The 20025-nt window shown below is 37.4% G+C and overlaps 1 protein-coding gene and 1 long non-coding RNA gene across 2 annotated transcripts; one reads left to right on the top strand and one right to left on the bottom strand.

Moving 5' to 3' along the window:
• Positions 1-821: 821 nt before the first annotated feature.
• LOC117294783 lies at positions 822-4406 on the bottom strand. Its single transcript, XR_004519572.1, has 4 exons — positions 4320-4406; positions 3382-3436; positions 2488-2574; positions 822-1840 (listed from the first exon to the last, which is right to left on the bottom strand). It is a non-coding gene; the product is annotated as an uncharacterized LOC117294783 (long non-coding RNA).
• A 245-nt stretch (positions 4407-4651) lies between these two features.
• On the top strand, positions 4652-19942 carry LOC117295029 (glycerol-3-phosphate acyltransferase 3-like). The gene is made up of 15 exons (XM_033777592.1): positions 4652-5163; positions 6030-6096; positions 6770-6903; positions 7652-7694; positions 11338-11392; positions 11608-11673; positions 13234-13308; positions 13648-13737; positions 14351-14441; positions 15237-15355; positions 16697-16752; positions 17674-17759; positions 18361-18489; positions 18846-18925; positions 19442-19942. Exons 1-15 carry the CDS (start codon positions 4948-4950, stop codon positions 19527-19529), a joined length of 1395 nt encoding a protein of 464 aa, XP_033633483.1. The 5' UTR covers positions 4652-4947; the 3' UTR covers positions 19530-19942.
• Positions 19943-20025: the final 83 nt, after the last annotated feature.

Here is a 20025-nt window from a genome sequence, read left to right as displayed (position 1 = left end):
CTCCGCCTCGTTGAATAGAACATTCCATCTTTCAACTCATGAACATATTCGCACCATTGCACTCATAAACATTCATTATGTGTATACCATCTTTCAACTCATGAACATATTCGCACCATTGCACTCATAAACATTCATTATGTGTATAATATTCAAGTAAACATCATAAACACTTTTTTTGAGTATACTGATATGACACGTAACGCCCCGTTGCGCTTTGTACACGTTTATACTATAGACGAACACCATCTTACACGTGTGATTGTAACCGGTATGTAATCACCTTTTCGTTTTGTGACTAAATGTCTCTGTGGAAATTGTATGAGAATAAATAAACACCATTCAACAACAATAGACTTTCTATTATTGTTCATCTATTTTTGAATCCATGCAGGTGTGACAGTCTCCCCAGGGGGCCAGACCAATTTCTGGGTCAGTTTGACCTGCAATCCGTGTCAATGTGACCCGGACTTCTAGTCAGTGACACGGATTCCGGGTCACATTGATACGAATTCCGGGTCAAACTGACCCAGAGATGGGTCTGGCCCCCTGGGACGCACATCCGGGTCAATTTTGACCAGAGAATTTTTAGATTGCATACCCTCTACCCCCCCCCCCATACCCCTCCCCCTCCCCTCCATACATCGAACCATGTAAAAGCTTCTTTTGATAGCGCCCTCTTTTGAAACATCTTCGCTCAGCCTATGCTAGTTTCCTTTCACATTACGGGGGACAAAACCTCTGGGGGTCAGACTCCCCTTTGACAAAGGATACATTGTCAAATCAACAAACCAATAATATTCACTCGCCTTCAGTCAGAATGATTCATGTTGTCAATTTATTTTCTATTTTCAACCAAATAAAACTATTAATTTTTAACACAGCAACTTCAAGCAGTAACTCTATTACGGGTTCGTTATCAAATAGTTTGCCATTAGAGGAAAACAGTTACTAAGGTTATCAGCATGTTGAGTGTGCTTGATTCTTTGAACATTCAATCTAGAATGTTCGGTATATCGGTATGAACCAGTTATCGGAATGAAAACCATCAAACTGACTGCAAACATCAAGCTACTCATTATGAAATAAGTTTATGTCATTTCATCAGGTCATTATTTGAGTAGGCATTACACACATACAGTTGTGTAGTTCCATGTTCTATAATATTTTTACTGTCTTTTCAGAATCAATTTCTTATTATACTGGTGATATTCACATCACATTAGCTTATTGTAAACTTTCAAAGCATATTATGACTAACAAATGGCTGGACAAGCCACATGACTCTATTTGATGACCGAATATATTTCTGACTTTTGGGGTTTTCGGACAAGTTAGTTGAGAAAACATTTTTGGTGAACATGCAAAGCTAACTCAACAATTGGGCATGCACTCTTTTCCAACAATAACTGTCTCTATTTGTAAACCATTAAAACAATAATAATAACAACAATTTGCACACACAAAGATCCATCAATGCAAGAAAACCATCTGTGATGGATGATTAAACCCAATCAAACAGAAGTCAATAATGAAGAATACTCCAAGATGTGTCTTTCCCAAATAATAAATGAAAATTACTGAAAATTACTTTTGAAATTAAGAGAAGTAGTCCAGTCAGGAGACGATAGTGAATGTGATGTAAAGCTAATGACTCTCCTTGTGTAATGTGCCCCTCTGTTGGTAGGCAGTAATGACTGTGATGTCAAACTGTTGATTCTGCTTGTGTAGTTTGCCCCTCCGGTGGTAAGCAGTCATGATTGGGACCCGTCCATCTTGAAATACTTGAGGTTAGATTCTTGTCATCTCTATGCAAAGATTGAGTCACTCGCTGGAGATTCTGAAATTTAAAGTAATATATAGAGTCACCATCAGTTCCTTTGATTGGAATTCAAATCTATGATAACCATCTAGTCATGCCAAGAATCAACTGATGATAGCGACTCATGACAACAAGAACTTTGTCAATTCAGAGAATGGGTGGTCATTCCAAGCGAGGTTCTCTACAAATCGCTATGATCAGGAACAATTTTGCTTAAATTCTATGTAATTATTAGGGATTTGGGATTTTACCCAGTCAGTTTGAAAATTCCTTGCGGGCTTCCGCTTTCCAGGTTGTATCCAGGTTGCAACACAGCAGTTTTGTAATGGCTGTATGGCTTCTGAATGGCACCCCCAACAAAGGTATGAACAATATAGGGAGACCACCAACATAGGCCCGGGCCGAATTTCATGAAGCTGTTTAAGCAGAAAATATTGCTTTGCAGGGTACTAGTTACAAATGGTGACATGGAAAATTGGCTGGTAAATTCTAGTAAGCATAATTTTGTTGTGCTTGGCTACTTTTGTGCTTTAGCAGCTCTATGAAATAAAGCCCTGAATAACTCAGTTTGTAGAGCAGAGGCACGTTAAACCAGCGCTCATTGATTCAAATCCCACTTTAGTCAACTTTCTCTTTTTCTCAAACCTATAATGGTTTCTTCTTACCCTTAGCTACAGCTGCTCGCTTAGCCTCTGCTTCTTTTCGTTGTTCTTTCAAACTCAGTAATTCAGCTTCATTCTTTGTATGACTCTCTAGTTGGAGAGAAAAAAGAAATAATACATAATCATGAAGGAAGATAATAACTTGCTAAGTCTTTCAAGATAATTTTAGTTCTTCTGTGTTAAAGAGTAAATCTGTCTTCATAAGACAATCTATTCTGAGTCGGCACTCAATGCCCATCCCCTTTTTCAAGGTAACTTTATCTCTTCCATGTGAAAGAGTAGATCTGTCATAAGAAGAACTCCATAACTCCGTCTAACATTAGTAATCTTCGCTGCAACCAACAGAATAGACCAACAACTCCTCAAAACCAGACCCTACATTATAACACCATCTCATCAAACAAAGACTGCTACCGTTACTCATTGTATCTAAGAACTATACCAATCTGGAACTCACTCTCGCCACAAGTTAAACCAGCCCCTGACGGCAATAATTTTAAGTCCCTCCTTGAAAATATAAAATTTGAGTAGGAGCATGCATGCATGAGGGTCTGCACGTTTATAGCCCAGTGGCGGCGGTTTGTGCAGTAAAGACAAGACAAGACATGCACTCAATGCTCCCCCCTTCTTTTGTTTAGGTACAAACCAGATTTAATCTACATTGTACACTTGATTTCAAATTAAAATCAACAGAAGTGGAGGTCCCCTCCAGACATCGAACGATAAAGAGTAAAGACTCCTGGCATGACATTGTTAATGGGATCTCAGTTGTGACCGCTAGATGATGATGAAGGTCATTTTTTAGGGTATGTTTTTTTTTCTGAAATGAGGGCTGATTCCCGAGTATCAAATGTTTTTTTAATTTCAATTCAGATTCAATACTGAAGAAAGACTTACTGTTTCTTCTTGAGCCATATGCTATTCCAACAAGCAATGCGGAATATCTTGAAAACTGAAAAGAACAAAAAACGTAAACGTAAACCATACAATACATAAGATTTAAACCAAAGGAAAATTTCCTGTATCTCCCAGCACTTTTTGATTGTTATGAAATAAATTGCATAACAAATGAAAAAGCAGTGCCAGTGGCAAATGATTGACAAATGAGATATTTCTTTTTAAAAGAGGTAACAAGTGATTGCAGGCTGGAAATCTTTTAGTATATCAACTTCAATTTCAATGGCCATTAAAATGTAATTATTGTTTGCACTCCTTTTGTAGTTTGTTGTTGATCCGTTGACTGTTGCATCAACAAATAGCAACATTCCAACAAATTCAAAATCAAAGTTAGAGTTGCTTGTTCATGCTGGCTAAATTATATAAAAATGGCGTCACATTTCACATTTCAACCCTTGTTAGTGTTACTCATCTTGCCTGCTCTTGGGCCTTGAGTTGACTTCTTCTTGACACAGACAGATACAGTATGCACCCCCACGCCCCCCCCCCCCCCCCCCCCCCCATTCTATCTAATCTTACTGCTGGACCGCGGCGGCGTCGTCCCAGCTAGTTGCGTTAATATACAAGGACGTAGTAGTGCAGACATGTAATGTATGTACACAACATGCAGCCGACACCAGACAGCCAGTGCAGTACTGCAGTGCCAGTGCAGTTACGGCAGCCAGAGTGCAGTGGCAGTGCAGACACGGCGCAGCCAGTCACGAGTCGTCGTCAGTGCGAACGACTTTTTTCAAGATAAATGTCAGATTAAAGACCCGTTAAACAATGACTGGCGTAAAGTAAACACAGTATCTGATAGTAAATGGTTGTGGGAACAACATATACGTCAAAACCACCGACAATTATTCTGAATAAGACTTTAATTCACGTTTTTTTACCTTGATCAGGGGCGAAACTGCTACTGGAAGGGGCGCCATCTTGGATAACAGTTAGTTGGTTGCCACAGAGTCGCATACTTTTCCGTGTACAATGCACCAAGTACCAGTCAAATAGTTGGGCACCTTTTATTTTGTTATTAAATTACTATGAAATGAAAAGGGAACCGTCATCATTACTTTTCATTACGTTTGTTCCTTATAATTCAATACACGGGATCGATCGAATAAAACGAAACCGTTGGTAGAGCACGCTGCATGCTTATACCGCGTGATTTTAATCAAACTCGATCTCATCACAAAACGTACACACACGTAACACACACGAACCACAAGAAGAATTCATTTCATCATCAACAGTGAGAGAAGTAAAGGTCACCCACAGATATGATGTGAAATCTTTCTTTTTATTGTGAAACGGCTATTCCATTCATTTAAATGGTTTTAGTCAGTTCCTAGCTAGAGGGATGGAATGCATGTGTGACATCCACTAAATTCCTGCTCTTTCGAGAAGTCCAATGCAAGGGACTTACATTTACACCTTTTTAGGGACCAAGTTCGTTGTAAAATAACTACACGACTCGACAGTTGAGTTTACCGAACGAACGACTGAAGACACTACCCGGCCACCATGGAGCAGTTATTGTTTGTCATACTCGGGCTGTTTTTGACACCATTCTCGTGTCTAGTTATGTTGATTGTTCTACCAGGATGTTTCGGCATTTCTCTGGGAATCCGTCATTTCTACATCAACTTTCTTCTGCGAATGTTTGAGCTTGGCTATCAAATTGGACAAAAGCCCGAGTCAGATTCAGAATTGATTGATCAACAAGGTGTTGGACATGAGGTAAGTTTTAATAATAATACTAAATACTAATAGTTCAACCTCCATTTGTCCAGTGCCAATCCACTAGGTTTTCTCTTTTCCTCTTTTTTCATGGATAGTTACTTATAATATAAGTTATTACTTCTAGAAACTAGTTTCTAATTCTAGAAGTAGTTACTTACTTATTACTACCTAGAACTATTTCGGTTTCGTCCGGCTATCGTCTCCTGTTACGGGAGACGATAGCGGGACGAAACCGAAATAGTTCTAGGAGTACTTACTTATCACATGCTTGTATTTTATTTATTTAAGACTAAATCAAATCCTAGCGGGGGCACTATGTGGATTGGGTTTTACAGTCCCTACTTGACTTTGTGGGTTTTCCCTGAAACAATTCTCTGGGGTTCTCCTCCCACTTCTAAAACTGAAATGTCTTCATTGTCTTCTCATTGTCTAGATGCTGAAAAGGCTTTTGACAAGTTTTATCATAGATGTATTGTATTGTAGATGTCAATCTGACCAACCGCATAAAATTCTTCGATGAGCCATGTATTAATTGGGCAATAACATCACAAGGCCAAGGGGTTATTTTAATATTATTGTTTTTATTGAATGAATGTCAAATGACATAATTGATGAAGAAAATATATTGATAAATTTACAAAAACGTTGGTTAAAGCAAATTCTATTAAGTAGACCATTGTTCTCTACCACCATTGCTGTAGTTGCGATAACGTAACCCTCCTCCTCTTCACCGTCGGGAGGAGGGTTAAATTACGTTATCGCAACTACCATGGAGGAATAAATTAGGTTAATTCTAATTTATTCCTCTGCTGGCAGACTTACTTTAGCTGATTCTTTGACTTGTATGTTTTCTCTTTGAATAGGATGATGATGAAGAAGAAAAACGAGATGATGAGAAAATCTTTGTTCCAAATGCGTCCTCAGCAAACGGTTGGTATTTGGCAAAGAGACTCTTTGGTATTCAGTTTAACGTCTAATGTCTGTGTATTTTTCTAATTTTAGAGTTAGTCTAAACTTATATACTTAAACACCAGAGAGTTGAACTTGAATGACCTTTCTCTGTTTTGAATTTTATTGAAATAATTGTGTTAATTTGTGTGTAAAATATCTTCACAGATACCTTGCGTATCTTTTGGTACTCCACAAATTAATAACCATAAAAAATTACTTGGTAAGAAACACCTCAGGTGTTGATAATTGTATCACTTTGAGACAATTTCCTTTAAAGTCTTGTGGTTTTTAGAGAGAGGGACTCAACAAAATTTCAATTCGAGAAACGTTTCTGCATGAACTGTTTCTCAGATTGTGTTTATCGGTTGCGGATTATTCTTTCTGCGTGAACATAATCGCTCCAGATTTTTTGCAATATCTGAAAAACACTAACACATTTTGAAATGAATTTTTTACAGGTCATTTATTTTAAAACATAGATCTACATTACATTTATGTAGGATTAAAACAATTGAGTTACTTTGCTTTATACTTTGATAATTAGTTTTGATCGAGGTTGCAAGTGGAAGGTGGAATTACTAGACCATAACACACTGTACTTTCCAAAAGTTTTAATTTGCTTATAATTTCCATCATGAATCTTCTATTTTAGTTCTTATTGAAAAAGACTCAACCAAACATCTAGCGGATGGTGTTAAATCAGTTGTCAACCAAACTGTGGAACGTATCGGCAAAGAAAACTTCCAGTTTTCTGATGTATTCTACTTCTGCAAAAAGGGAGTTGAGGTACAGTAGGTACTTGTTATTCAGTTATACTTTGCAGGATGGTATTCCCAGAATACTTGGCATAGTTTGGGAGAGGCCTTCAAGTATCTGTGAAATGACATGGGCTGATGATGAAGATGTTTTCTATTTGAGTGATTTTTGTTTTAAACAGACCATGGAAATGTGTACCTTCATGGTTGACATGTACATGTATATACCAAGCGAACCTACCTACAAGCGTAATGTGTTATGTGCTGTCAGTTGGTAGACAAAGCCCTTCATTATTCCATAAAAGGATCAGAATAAATGTTATATTATTTATTTATAATAATGGCTCTTCTTTCCCCACTATCTGGGACTTTGATTCTCACCAAAGTATGTAAAGAAACAACAGTAAATTAAATTGATCAATCTAAGGTCAAAGTTTAAGGGCAATGAATAGGGTTGGTAAAAATCAAGGCTGTATTGAGAGAGTGACTTGCTGATAGCCGTTTTGTGGCCAAACGTAGCACAACCTAATGTGCAGTCTAGTCTGGCACCCTGTGTCCCCTCATGCTTTTTATTTTGCAGGTCTCTCAGTTAAAACATATTTCAATCAATATAGCATTTAAATACATTTTTTAAATATGAATAAAATTTTAAATAATTTTGATGTGTTTGTAGTTGCCGGGCTCCTCTGAAAGGTTTCAAAAGGTAAAAGAGGTTTCAAAGGTAAAACAAAATAATTAAAAATGACTCAATCGGAATTTGTTATTCCTATTTCTTTTAGGCCATTATTGAAGATGAAGTTACAAAGCGGTTCACTGCTGAAGGTAGGTACAATGTACACTTTTACTCAGTTAAAGCCTTTGGACCCTTTCGGTTAACAGTATTGTCCAAGGCCCACACCTCATGTATCACAACTTCGATATAAAAAAAAAAAACTGTGAAAATTTAGGCTCAATCGGTCATCGGAGTCGGGAGAAAATTACGGGAAAACCCACCCTTGTATCCGCACGTTTCGCCGTGTCATGACATGTGTTTAAAATAAATCCGTAATTTCTTGATATCGAGAATTTATATTGTTTTACTGTTTTCTCAAAAAGTAAAGCATAACATGGAATAATATTTAAAGAGAAGTCTTTCACCACTACCTTCTGTAAACCCTGTAAGTTGTTTGTATATCTGTGCTCTTTTTTTTCTTCTTTTTTTACAGAAAGGGTCCAATGGCTTTAAATGAGATAGTTGACAAACCCACCAATATCCTCAAAACCTTCATTGTCTTTCAAAATGTGTAGCTTACTTTTCAAAGGTTGCTAAAATCTTGAAAATTTGTGAGAGCTCATATGATGGGTCCATAAGTGAAAGTGAAAGGATGAAGTAGACTATGTTGTTTTTACAATGGATTATGAGTTTGTCTATCGGTTCTATTCTACTTAGTACATACATTGGACTTAATTTGTTTGTTCTGTGTGAAACTTCACATTTCTTTTTACATTCTAAAGGAAATCTGTGTCATGCATTAACTTTCCACAATAAGTAGAAACTAACGGGATATTTAATCAACCTTGTTACTTTCCTGCCTCCTCGGGTCAAGTTAAAAGTTTCAATCTCTTGGCCTTTTTAAAATGAAATTTCCTGATGTGTATTCGCGATTGATGCTTGAACTGAAATTTGTACTATTTTGTTGCGGTTAGTATAAAGATAGTTTGTGAGTATTATTATTTACTAACATAAAGGCAGTGGACACTATTGGTAATTACTCAAAATAATTATTAGCATAAAACCTTATTTTGTAATGAGTAATGGGGAGAGGTTGATAGTATAAAACATTGTGAGAAACGGCTCCCTCTGAAGTGACATAGTTTTCGAGAAAGAAGTAATTTACAAGGAATTTGACTTTGAGACCTCAGAATTAGATTTTGAGGTCTTGAAATTAACTTACTCGAAATCAAGCTTCTGAAAGCACACAACTTCCTGTGACAAGGGTGTTTTTTCTTTCATTATTATCTCGCAACTTTGACGACCAATTAAGCTCAAATCTTTGGTCTTTGACAATTACCAATAGTGTCCAGGGGTCGATTTCACAAAGAGTTAGGACTCGTTTTATCTCGAGTTAGGACGAGTAACTCGTCTTAACTTAGGATTAATCTTAAGGTTTGCATGCTACAGTGCAGGGTTGGGACTCATCCTAAGTCTTAAGATTAGTCTTAAGTGAAGAAGAGTTTTGTGAAATCGACGGCAGTGTCTTTAATACTATTCTGTTCTGTGCTGATGGTCAGGACAGGCCCAGTATTGCCACATATAAACACATGAACTTTATGTTCCAGTGTTTTGGGCTTCCATGTTACATAACTTTATATTTACCAGGGCTTCTACATTAGAAGTTAACTTTACAGAAGAGATTTAAATCAAGGATTCATCCCTTCTGTTATGAAATTCCTGCTTCTCAGAGCTGATTAATAAGTTCCTGTATTTGAAGAGATTAAACCCTGGTTATCTACATGTAGCTTTGTATTTTGATTATTTCAATTATATGTTTTTGAATGAAGCTTGCTCCGTAATCTTTGAATGTATAGATTTCATGGACATAATCAAACAATTTATAAAGTGTATATTGTTTACCGGACAATACTTCCCATTCATATACATTACATAATATAATCTTCATTTTCTGTGGGTATAAGTGAAGAATAGAGATCTAGTACATTTAAAAGACACTGGACACTATTGGTAATTGTCAAAGACCAGACTTCTCACTTTGTGTATCTCAACATTATATGCATAAAATAACAAACCTGTGAAATTTTGAGCTCAATCGGTCGTCGAAGTTGCGAGATAATAATGAAAGAAAAAACAAACTTGTCACACGAAGTTGTGTGCTTTCATATGCTTGATTCCGAGACCTCATATTCTAAATCTGAGGTCTTGAAATCAAATTCGTGGAGAATGACTTCAATCTTGATAACTACGTTACTTCAGACGGAGCCGTTTCTCACAATGTTTTATACCATCAACAGCTCCCCATTGCTCGTTGCCAAATAAGGGTTTGTATGAATAATTATTTTGAGTAATTACCAATAGTGTCCACTGCCTTTTAACAAGTATCTCTATGTCAGTAATCCTTGATTCCCAGCCCCACTTTCTACACAACTGCCACTCCCCTCCATATACTCATTTGCTAAAATCTATCAGTGAACTGTAGGAAAAACTAACAATCTTATCGGTTGTGTGATCAGTTTTTCAGACATTTTACACTTTGCTCCTTTGTTTAACCATAGAGGCTTTCTCTGTGGTTAAAAGCAGTGGACACTATTGGTAATTACTCAAAATAATTATTGGCATAAAACATTACTTGGTAACGAGTATTGGGGAGAGGTTGATGGTATAAAACATTGTGAGAAGCGGCTCCCTCTGAAGTGACATAGTTTTCGGGAAAGAAGTAATTTTCCACGAATTTGATTTTGAGACCTCAGAATTAGAATTTGAGGTCACGAAATCAAGCATCTGAAAGCACACAACTTCAAGTGACTAGGGTGTTTTTCTTTCATTGTTATTTCGCAACTTGACAACCAATTGAGCTAAAATGTTCACAGGTTTGTTATTTTGTGCATATGTTGAGATACACCAAGTGAGAAGACTGGTCTTTGACAATTACCAATAGTGTCCACTGCCTTTAAACTCTACCAGTCAAGACTAAACATTTGAACAGTTTTTCAACACACTGTCATGTACACTGTATATCTCTAGAATCACCACAATGTGGTCAGACTTGTAATGTACTTTGATCCACCAGATAAGTTGTTTTTCTTTGTAGGCCAATACAAAGAGAAGCCAAGGGTATAGATAAGCATTGTCTACAATAAGTCTTTATCATCTAGCAGGTTAAATAGATTACATACCAGGGGCCAATTTTACAGTAAGCAAATTTGCGTGCTTACCGTAGGCGAAAATTTTGCTTAAGCCTTAGCGTATTTCACAGGTTAGCAAAAAAATTGGGCGCCCATATTGCGCGTTTACCATGGATTTGCATTGTGAAGTCATTTATTTTTGTGCGGTAAGCACCGGACGGTTAGCATGCCTTTTTGTTTGCTTATGGTTAGCAGCACTATGAAATGGAAATCGCACTGTAAGCACAAAATCAATCGCTAAGCAGCGCTATGAAATTGGGCCCAAGTCTCAATTAATGTACCCCCAAATAAGCTAAGCACAAAAAATTCAGCTTAGCACACAATGTTTAAATACAAGTTACCAGGCAAAACAATATGTAATTTTGTAACCCCCGAAATAAGCTTAGCACAAAAAGTTCAGCTTAGCCCACAATGGTTTCATACAAGTTATCAGGCAAAACAATATTTAATGGTTGGTTATTTTGTACTTTCTTGTATTTAGTTATATATTTGTAGAATTATTTACAATTGTGCTCTCAGGTTTAAATATTTAGAATCAAGTCTTTTTGTTTCTTGTTTCTTTCAGAACTTCCCTCATGGAATTTACTGACAAGAACAAGTATGCAGTACCAGTACCTCAAGTGAGTAGCAATGTCTCCACAGGATATATTTTTTAATTTTTCATGGCAGACCTAAAGCTACAGAGATCTCATTTTGTGTTAAATAAGGTTTGACTACTGCTCAAGGGGGGGCATAATTGAAGAAAAAAAAAATAACTCAAAACATGAACTGTCATTATTTGACCTCTGAACCATTTTGTGTTTCTTTGCTAAATTTAAACAAATTTATTCTACAGTATTCGCCTGACCATGCTGTGGATGGCTGCTTTCTTTTTCCGATATATGGTTCTTTTGCCAGTAAGGTAAGAAAGTCTTTCCCGTCTAATCTCCCTTCTATAACTCAGTAAGGGAGGTATCTCCCCCTTAAAGGAACACGTTGTCTTGGATCGGACAAGTTGGTCTTTGGAAAGTGTTTGAAACCGTTTGTTTTAAAATGCATATTGTTAGATAGATATTTTAAAAGTAGAATATAATGATCCACACAAGTATCACTCAAAATTGTGTGGTTTTCCTTTTTACCTCATCGACTAACACGGTCGGCCATTAACATCAATTTGACTCCCATAAAATGGTCGACCGTGGTAGTTCGTTAAGTAAAAGGAAAACCACGCAATTTTGTGGCAAATTTGTGTGGATCATTGTATTCTACTCTTAAAACATCTTTCCAACCAATGCATTTTATAACAAAAGGTTACAAACGCTTTTTAAAGACCAACTCGCCCATCAAAGGCAACATATTCCTTTAACTTCCCAACCACCTTTTTCCAACTTAACTCCTCAAGAAAGTGCAGTAAATATGAAAGCAATAAAACTACAAACCCCTGTAATTTGTTGTCAAAGGCTTTCCACCCAGCAGTGTGGATATGTGCGCATTACAAATGTATGTTCTTATATTATTACAACCAAACTTGTGAGCACTGGTGAAATGAGAGACTTTGTAAAGTTACAAAGTCTCTTTTAAATGGTAGCTGAAAAACCCTATAACTTTTCTTTTTTGGACAGAGACTGTTCTTTTATAGGGTGTGTTATGTTATCGTCAAGTGGTTAAGAGCACCATATTCAAGGTCTGGTGATTCACAGTGTGGGTTTGAGTCCCTGTCGTGGCGCACTTGAGCTAGATACTTCAACATAACTGCTTAGATGTCCCTTGTACTAGGATTACTAGTGCACATAAAAGAACCCAGACACTTATTGTGGAAGAGTAGGGGTTACCTCTGGTGTTTCTGGTTCACATAGCATCCTTATTTACAGGTTTCCTCAGGCTTGCGAGCTACATGTATAGTGATTAAGTTCTTTTATGAGGCATCTTTGGTTTCATTGCCAGAGCTATCTGTAAAGAAGAAGAGCTTGATTTCATACTTAGTCTGCTGCCACCAAGTGTTAATAAAAGTCTCATTTATAGCATTCTACCTAGGGTGGCATGGTTGGCTTGTGTGTAAACGCTCGCCTCTCACCAAGGTGACCCAGGTTCGGTTCCCGGCCAGGGCCATATGTGAGTTGAGTTGTGCGTTGGTTCTCTGCTGTGCCAAGAGGGTTTTCCAGACCATCAGGTTTCCTCCCTCGGGAAAAATCAAACCTTCGATCTTTGCTGTGCTCTGTGGTCATAATGGGTTGATGTGGCTGGCAGCCAAAGGCGCCCTTGCATGCCTGCTTCTCGAACACGTTGTAGCTGCGTCCTTCGCAATTCAGCTCTTAGCTGCAAGTAAGGATGATTAGCCCCCAATTTATTTTACCTCCATGGATGTAGAGATGACTCCTAATTAGTTTTTGAGAGCTGCCATTGGTCCATCAGACTCATATCTATGTGTAGGATTGCTGGATGAGAATTCATGACTAAATAGAGTATGTAATTTTTTTACTAGACTTGCTGTGACTAGTATCTGTATGGTTTATCTACTAGTGTCGTCTGCTTTCATTGGTTACCTACCAGATTCCAGGTTAGTATCTCCGCATTTTATCCTTTTGTGTTTTAAGTATTTAGAATCTCCTTGAATCTAAACCACTAATCTGCAAGGTTATTTAAGCTCAAGATCACACAACAACCATTTCCTGACAGGCTATTTTAAAAGTTTTCCCCCGTCATTGTGCTTTGTAATGTGCTATCTGGAGTACCAGATGTAGTTTTGTGTTAGTTTGCATCAAACTGAAATAGAACAACAAATCATTCAGGTATTGGTCTCGTGTTTCTGAATGATAACCAACCAGAATCAAGATTGACTTCTTATTTCATTAAATCACAGGAGATTTTAATCATGTAGTTTTTCTGATCTTTCCAGATTTAAACAGATTTTGAATAAATACAGTTCCCTGACACTTCATCGGATGTTTTGCCGATGTTTCTCTGCAATCATTACATTCCATAATAGGTAAGATATATTTTAAACGTTTTATTATTTTTATTGCAACCTCCTCAAGGCTTTGAAGCTTTGATTTCTGAATCAATAAACTAATCAATAAGACGCCATCATTAATTAAGTGCAACTGGATTGTATCGTTTGAAACTTTGCATGGTGTGTTCGAAACGTCGAGAGCACACCAGCTCTTTCCAGAGCCAACACCCTAACAAAAGAGATCTTCACATGGTTGTATGCGCAGAGTTTCTTCCCTCAACTGGATTGTTGGCCAATAACGCATTATGAGGTTGGATTTCTTGAATCCAAATAAATTTAGATGTCACCTACAACACATTTATTTTAGTTTCCTTGTAGCCATCAGCTACAACTGTAGGAGCTTTGTCAGATTTGTATCCACGGCCAGCGCTCAACTGCCTTTGATACCCATTCTTGGCACCATAGAGGGCGCTGTAGGGGTAGTTTGGATGTTCTGGAGCTTGTATACCCTTCGTCTTGTTGAAAGTGTCCAATAAAGACACCACTGCTCTTTTAACTGCTCTGTTAATAGTTATATCATTTTAATAATGGAAAAAGCAAAAATAATACAAGATAATAAGGTTATTCATATTTTCAAACTTTGTTGCAGGGAGAATCGAGCTGAGGGAGGAATATGTGTAGCAAACCACACCTCTCCAATTGATATAGCCATTCTTTCAAGTGACAACGTCTATGCTTTTGTAAGTCATTCATAGTGGTTCAAATATTTTCTATTAGCCAGTTACACAAATGGATGTTCCTTCTTGATGGGGGAAGCCCACTTTTACATCAAGTATTTATTTTATTGTTAAGCCCGGTTCATACTTCCTGCAAATGCATGCCATACTAATGTTGACGTCACAAATTTGCGAAGAAAAATTCGCAGCAGTTCAACTCTGGGCAACTCACTTGCGAATATCGCTGCGAAAGGAGGGTTTTGACGTCAAATTCACATCAAATTCGCTTCGCATTTGCATGAAGTATGAACCGGGCTTTGGTTACTATTTTTGTGTGTATAAATACACATCCACAGCGCAGTAGACTTTAACGGGTCCCAGAGTTCGAAACTTGCAGAGTTCGTTGGCACCAATAACAGGATAAATTGAAGATGAAGCGGAAGTGTCGTGGCTGAGCGGTAAAAAGCATCGAATTCAAACTCTGTTTCTGTTCAGCAGAGTGTGGGTTTGGGTCCAAGTCATGAGACTTGTTTCCTTAAGCAAGACACTTATCAATTGCTTCATCCTTCGGATGGGACGTAACGCCTATGGTCCTGAAAAAAGTAGGGGTTCGCCCCGGTGTGCCTGGTTTGATTGGCTGCATACTACGCCACAGCACCTTGTAAACCATTACATAGTGCTATATAAAAGGAGTAGGTCTCATACCACATACCTTGCCCGAAATACTGTATGTTAAAGGACCTTGAGCGTCACTGACTGATGGATATACGCGCTATATGAGAAGCCACTATTATTATCTGACTTGCTTGATTATTTCAGATTGGACAGCTACACACAGCTTTCATGGGTATGCTTCAACGAGCAATGAGTCGTACTGGAACTGATCATATCTGGTTTGAACGCTCAGAGATGAGGGATAGGATGAAGGTCACACAAAGGTCAGTAATTATAAGTTATCACACAAGCGTGAGTGGAATACGAAAAAATATAGCGCTTCTGCGTCCCAATCCAACAAGGCCGAAGGCCGGGTTGGATATGGGACGCAGACGCACTGTATTTATTTCGTATTTCACAAGCGCGCATGTGATAATAAATTTATCTTCCAGTCCCACTTGCAACGTTATTTTATGCGCACAAAGTTTAGAATGTAATTTTTCCACTGTCAGTATATGGAGCGTGACAAAATTTCACAATACGCACTGTGTAATAAAAACAGAGGAAGTAGGATATAAAACAGAGGTCGTAGCAAAGGCCTATATGTTTATATCCCCCTAGTAGTGCCAGCTTCTGATTGGTGGATTAGCGCGTACTGGAAGATAAAATGATTTACAGGGAAGAGATTGTTCAGACTTTTGGCTGAACTCAGACTTTTCATGTCGGCCTGGTGCAGAAAATCAGACAATATTTTTTTTCCACAAATAAAGAAATCCTTTCTCTAGTGCTTTGGATACTGTTTTCAAAAGATCCTTGGAATCTATAAGGGGTTACCAAATGGTGGAAATGGCATCATTTTAACATACCTTTGAATTTGTATCCAAGTTTCAGACTTTTTCTTTAGTAATGACTCTCACCCCTGGATTTACCAAGTCACCTCTTATATTTGACCTGATCATATACCCTTTGTCCAACTTATTTTCCATTCAGCTCTCAAGAATTCATATTACAGCTTTGTAATTTTATGTTCAGCATCGCTTTAGTTTTTATGAAACTTGATTTGACAAAAGTTTATCTAAATACCTCCACTTTATGTAATACATAATAATAATAATAATTGTATTTATACCGCGCCTTTTGCCAAAGGATACAAGGCGCCAGCAGCCGATTTCCCAAAATGCTAGGATTAATCCTATCTCGAGTTAGGACGAGTAACCCGGTCTTAACTTAGGATGGGTTAAATGAGCCCTAAGTCTTTGGATACAGAATTTAACTCATCCTAAGTCCTAAGATTAATCCTAAGTTAGGAAGAGTTTGTTGAAATCAACTGCAGGTGTTATAACTGCAAGGAGTGGGACTAAGTTTGAGAAGTAAGACCTAATCCTTAGCACCATGTAATGGATTACAAGGTGCTGTGGCGCAATATGCTGTGAGAAACTGAAGTTTCAATTTAAATACTTTTCTCGTGTTCAAAGGTCAAAACCAGGACAATAAAAGGTCATGATCTTTATTATACAAACTGCTTTTTTTTTTACATAGATTCCTCCCTCAGGTTTACTGTTCAAGTTTATGTGCACCCTTTGCTTTCTTTTAATGCATTTACTTTACTTAATTGTGTCAAACAGATTGAAAGAGCATGTTGATGATCCTCACAAGTTACCCATATTGATATTTCCAGAAGGTAAGCTGTTTAATTCTTATTTTATAAATACCCAGACAGTAAAGTTGGTCCTTTTGGATGAAAAGTGGTCACATGTCAAATTTAAATGGTTGATGAGATCAAAGCTGGAGCTGTTTCAGACCGGATGGCTAGAGTGCATTCGCTGTTCATAGCTACATGCATGTTGGCGGAGAAGCTTATGCGGGAACTTATAACAAATAACACAATCAATACATGGAAATCAATGTTAAATCTATTAGGTCGTGTCTGAACACACATCCCTTGAGCGTTGCATGCAGTTTGTCCCTTGGCTAAGTGGCTTGAGGAAAGGAATTGAAACATAAAGTCAAATTTAAATGGTTGATGAGATCAAAGCTGGAGCTGTCTCAGACCGGATGGCTAGAGTGCATTCGCTGTTCATAGCTACATGCATGTTGGCGGACAATCTTATGCTGGAACTTATAACAAATAACACAATCAATACATGGAAATCAATAATAAATCTATTAGGTCGTGTCTGAACACACAACCTTTGAGTGTTGCATGCTGTTTGTCCCTCGGCTAGGTGGCTTGACGAAAGGAATTGAAACATAAAGCAAAAAAGAAAAGCTCAATACTACAATTTTTCTGAATTGTTATACTTTCCCCAAAATGTGTTTTTATGAATTTGAATAAAATGTGGGTGACTCGATCTTTAACGGCTGTTTAAAACCTTGCAAGGTGTAGGTCGTGCAATGGACTTTGCGGTATGTCCTTTTTCACATGTCTAGGACCCTGCCGGTTTTAAATAGTCGTTCAAGACCCCATCACCACTCTTGTATTCCCTTTTAAAATGAAATAGAATATGTTCACTAGAAACAAATTGAAGTTTTCCCTCGACGGTTTTGTGTATTATGCGCATGAATTTAAAATTAAATCACTTTCTTGTTTATTATGATTTAGGAACCTGCATAAACAACACATCTGTCATGCAATTTAAAAAAGGAAGTTTTGAGATAGGAGGTACCATCTATCCAGTAGCCATCAAGGTGAGACTAAAATTGTTCACCGGACCAACAGCTAAAGGCCAATGATTCCAGTGCCAGGCCAGTCAACTCAAGACAGACAAGTCCGTTGGTTCTTGTAGTTTTCAATTGAATATCTTTGCTTAAAGACACAGGACACTATTGGTAAATGTCAAAGACCAGTCTTTTCACTTGGTGTATCTCATATATGCATAGAACAACAAACCTGTGAACATTTGAGCTCAATTGGTCGTGGATTCACGAGATAATAATGAAAGAAAAAACACCCTTGTCACACGAAGTTGTGTGCTTTCAAGATGCTTGATTTTGAGACCTCAAAATCAAATTATGAGGTCCCGAAATCAAATTTATGGAAAATAACTTCTTTCTCAAAAACTACGTCACTTCAGAGGGAGCCGTTTCTCACAATGTTTTGTGCTATCAGTACAGTACAGATTCTGAGCTTCAAGTTCTCTATGTGGAATTTTCCCCCAAATTCAAGCCAGCCCTGGAAATGAGATTTTTTGAAATATTTTTAATTATGTGCCATTTATATTATTATTTTATTTTGCAATCCATGAAATAGGGGTTTTTATGTACAGAGTTGTTTATGTTTTTGTTATAGTACAACTCCAGTTTTGGTGATCCGTTCTGGAACAGTAGCAAATACTCAATGGTCCGGTACCTACTGATGATGATGACCAGCTGGGCTATTGTGTGTGATGTCTGGTATTTGCCTCCCATGGTTAAAGGGGTAAGTATTTTATTTTAGACTACCCACCAATACTTTTTGTTGTGCTTGACTGGGCTACCAATTCTCCCACCACTTAAGCAAATCTAGCACAGTCCCACACCTTATAGTAACTCATCGTGGTTGTACCCGCAAGTTTACTGTTCATATTTATATTCATAGTTACTCTTATTCTCCACACCATGCAAAGCTTCAAACATCATTTTGTTGAGCTTGGCCCCATAGGAAGTGGGGCTTTGTTTAGTTCAATACAGTCAAACTGAGTACAAAGTCCGTTATTAAAGTCAAATACTGACATTGTATACTGTTAGTTTTGGTTGTTAGAGTTGTCAAATGTTTGTTTATTTGTTTGTTTTCAGGAGGATGAAGAGGCTATTGAGTTTGCTAACCGGGTCAAAGCAGCCATTGCTAAGCAGGGTGGCTTACTGGATCTAACATGGTAAGCAATGTATACATATCTCATTTTAGGTATATTAAAGGCAGGGGACACTATTGGTAGTTACTCAAAAAAATTATTACACCTTTCTTGACGACGAGTAATGAAGAGAGGTTGATAGTACAAAACTTTGTGAGAAACAGCTCCCTCTGAGATAGAAGTAATTTCCCACGAATTTGATTTTGAGACCTCAGATTTGGAATTTGAGGTCTTGAAATCAAGTATCTGAAAGCACACAACTTCGTGTGACCATGATGCGACAAGGTCGTTTTTTCTTTTATTATTATCTCGCAACTTCAATGACCAATTGAGCCCAAATTTTCACAGGCTTGTTATTTTATGCTTATGATGGGATACACCAATGGAAAACACTGGTAGTTGACAATTACCAAACGTGTACAGTGCCTTTAAGTCTCAAACTTCTGAATATTGAAATGTCCAAATGTAAGTTTCATAATTTTTGTAGCATAAAAAAAAGGAAAATAATTGAAATGTGTTTTGTTTTTGTTTTGTTTACAGGGATGGCCAGTTAAAGAGAACGCGAGTTAAAAGCATATTCAAAGCCAAGGAACAAGAAGAATATAGCAAGATTATAAAAACTGACTGAGAAAATTGCCAGCAAGTAGAGAAAATTGCCTTAAATATAAACTCATTTGTCTGGATTTATTCAACTGACTTTTTGATATCGTTTTGTTATTTTTGCAACAAAAATGGACTTTTTTGATACTGTAAAACAATGCAAAGTAATGTGTTTTACAGCTTTGGCCACTCTTGTGAGCTGTTGAGTTAATTAATTGTAATGTTTAAACTCTGTAGTTATACAAGAGATTTTAAGGACCGTTCAATGTTTGTATGATTACAAGGTGTTTTTGGTGCATTAACTATAGACGAAAGCACTCAATTCATGGATGACATGGATGGAGGCATATATAGTTGCTTACATATCACTTAAAGACACTGGACACTATTGGTAACAGTCTTCTCACTTGCTGTATCTCAACATATGCACAACATAACAAACCTGTGAAAATTTGAGCTCAATTGGTCGTCAAAGTTGCGAGATGATAATGAAATAAAAAACACCCTTGTCACACGGCGTTGTG

The sequence above is a fragment of the Asterias rubens genome, chromosome 9, assembly GCF_902459465.1.
Source record: "Asterias rubens chromosome 9, eAstRub1.3, whole genome shotgun sequence".
Lineage (NCBI taxonomy): Eukaryota > Metazoa > Echinodermata > Asteroidea > Forcipulatida > Asteriidae > Asterias > Asterias rubens.
This window is presented reverse-complemented; position numbering and strand designations above follow the sequence as displayed.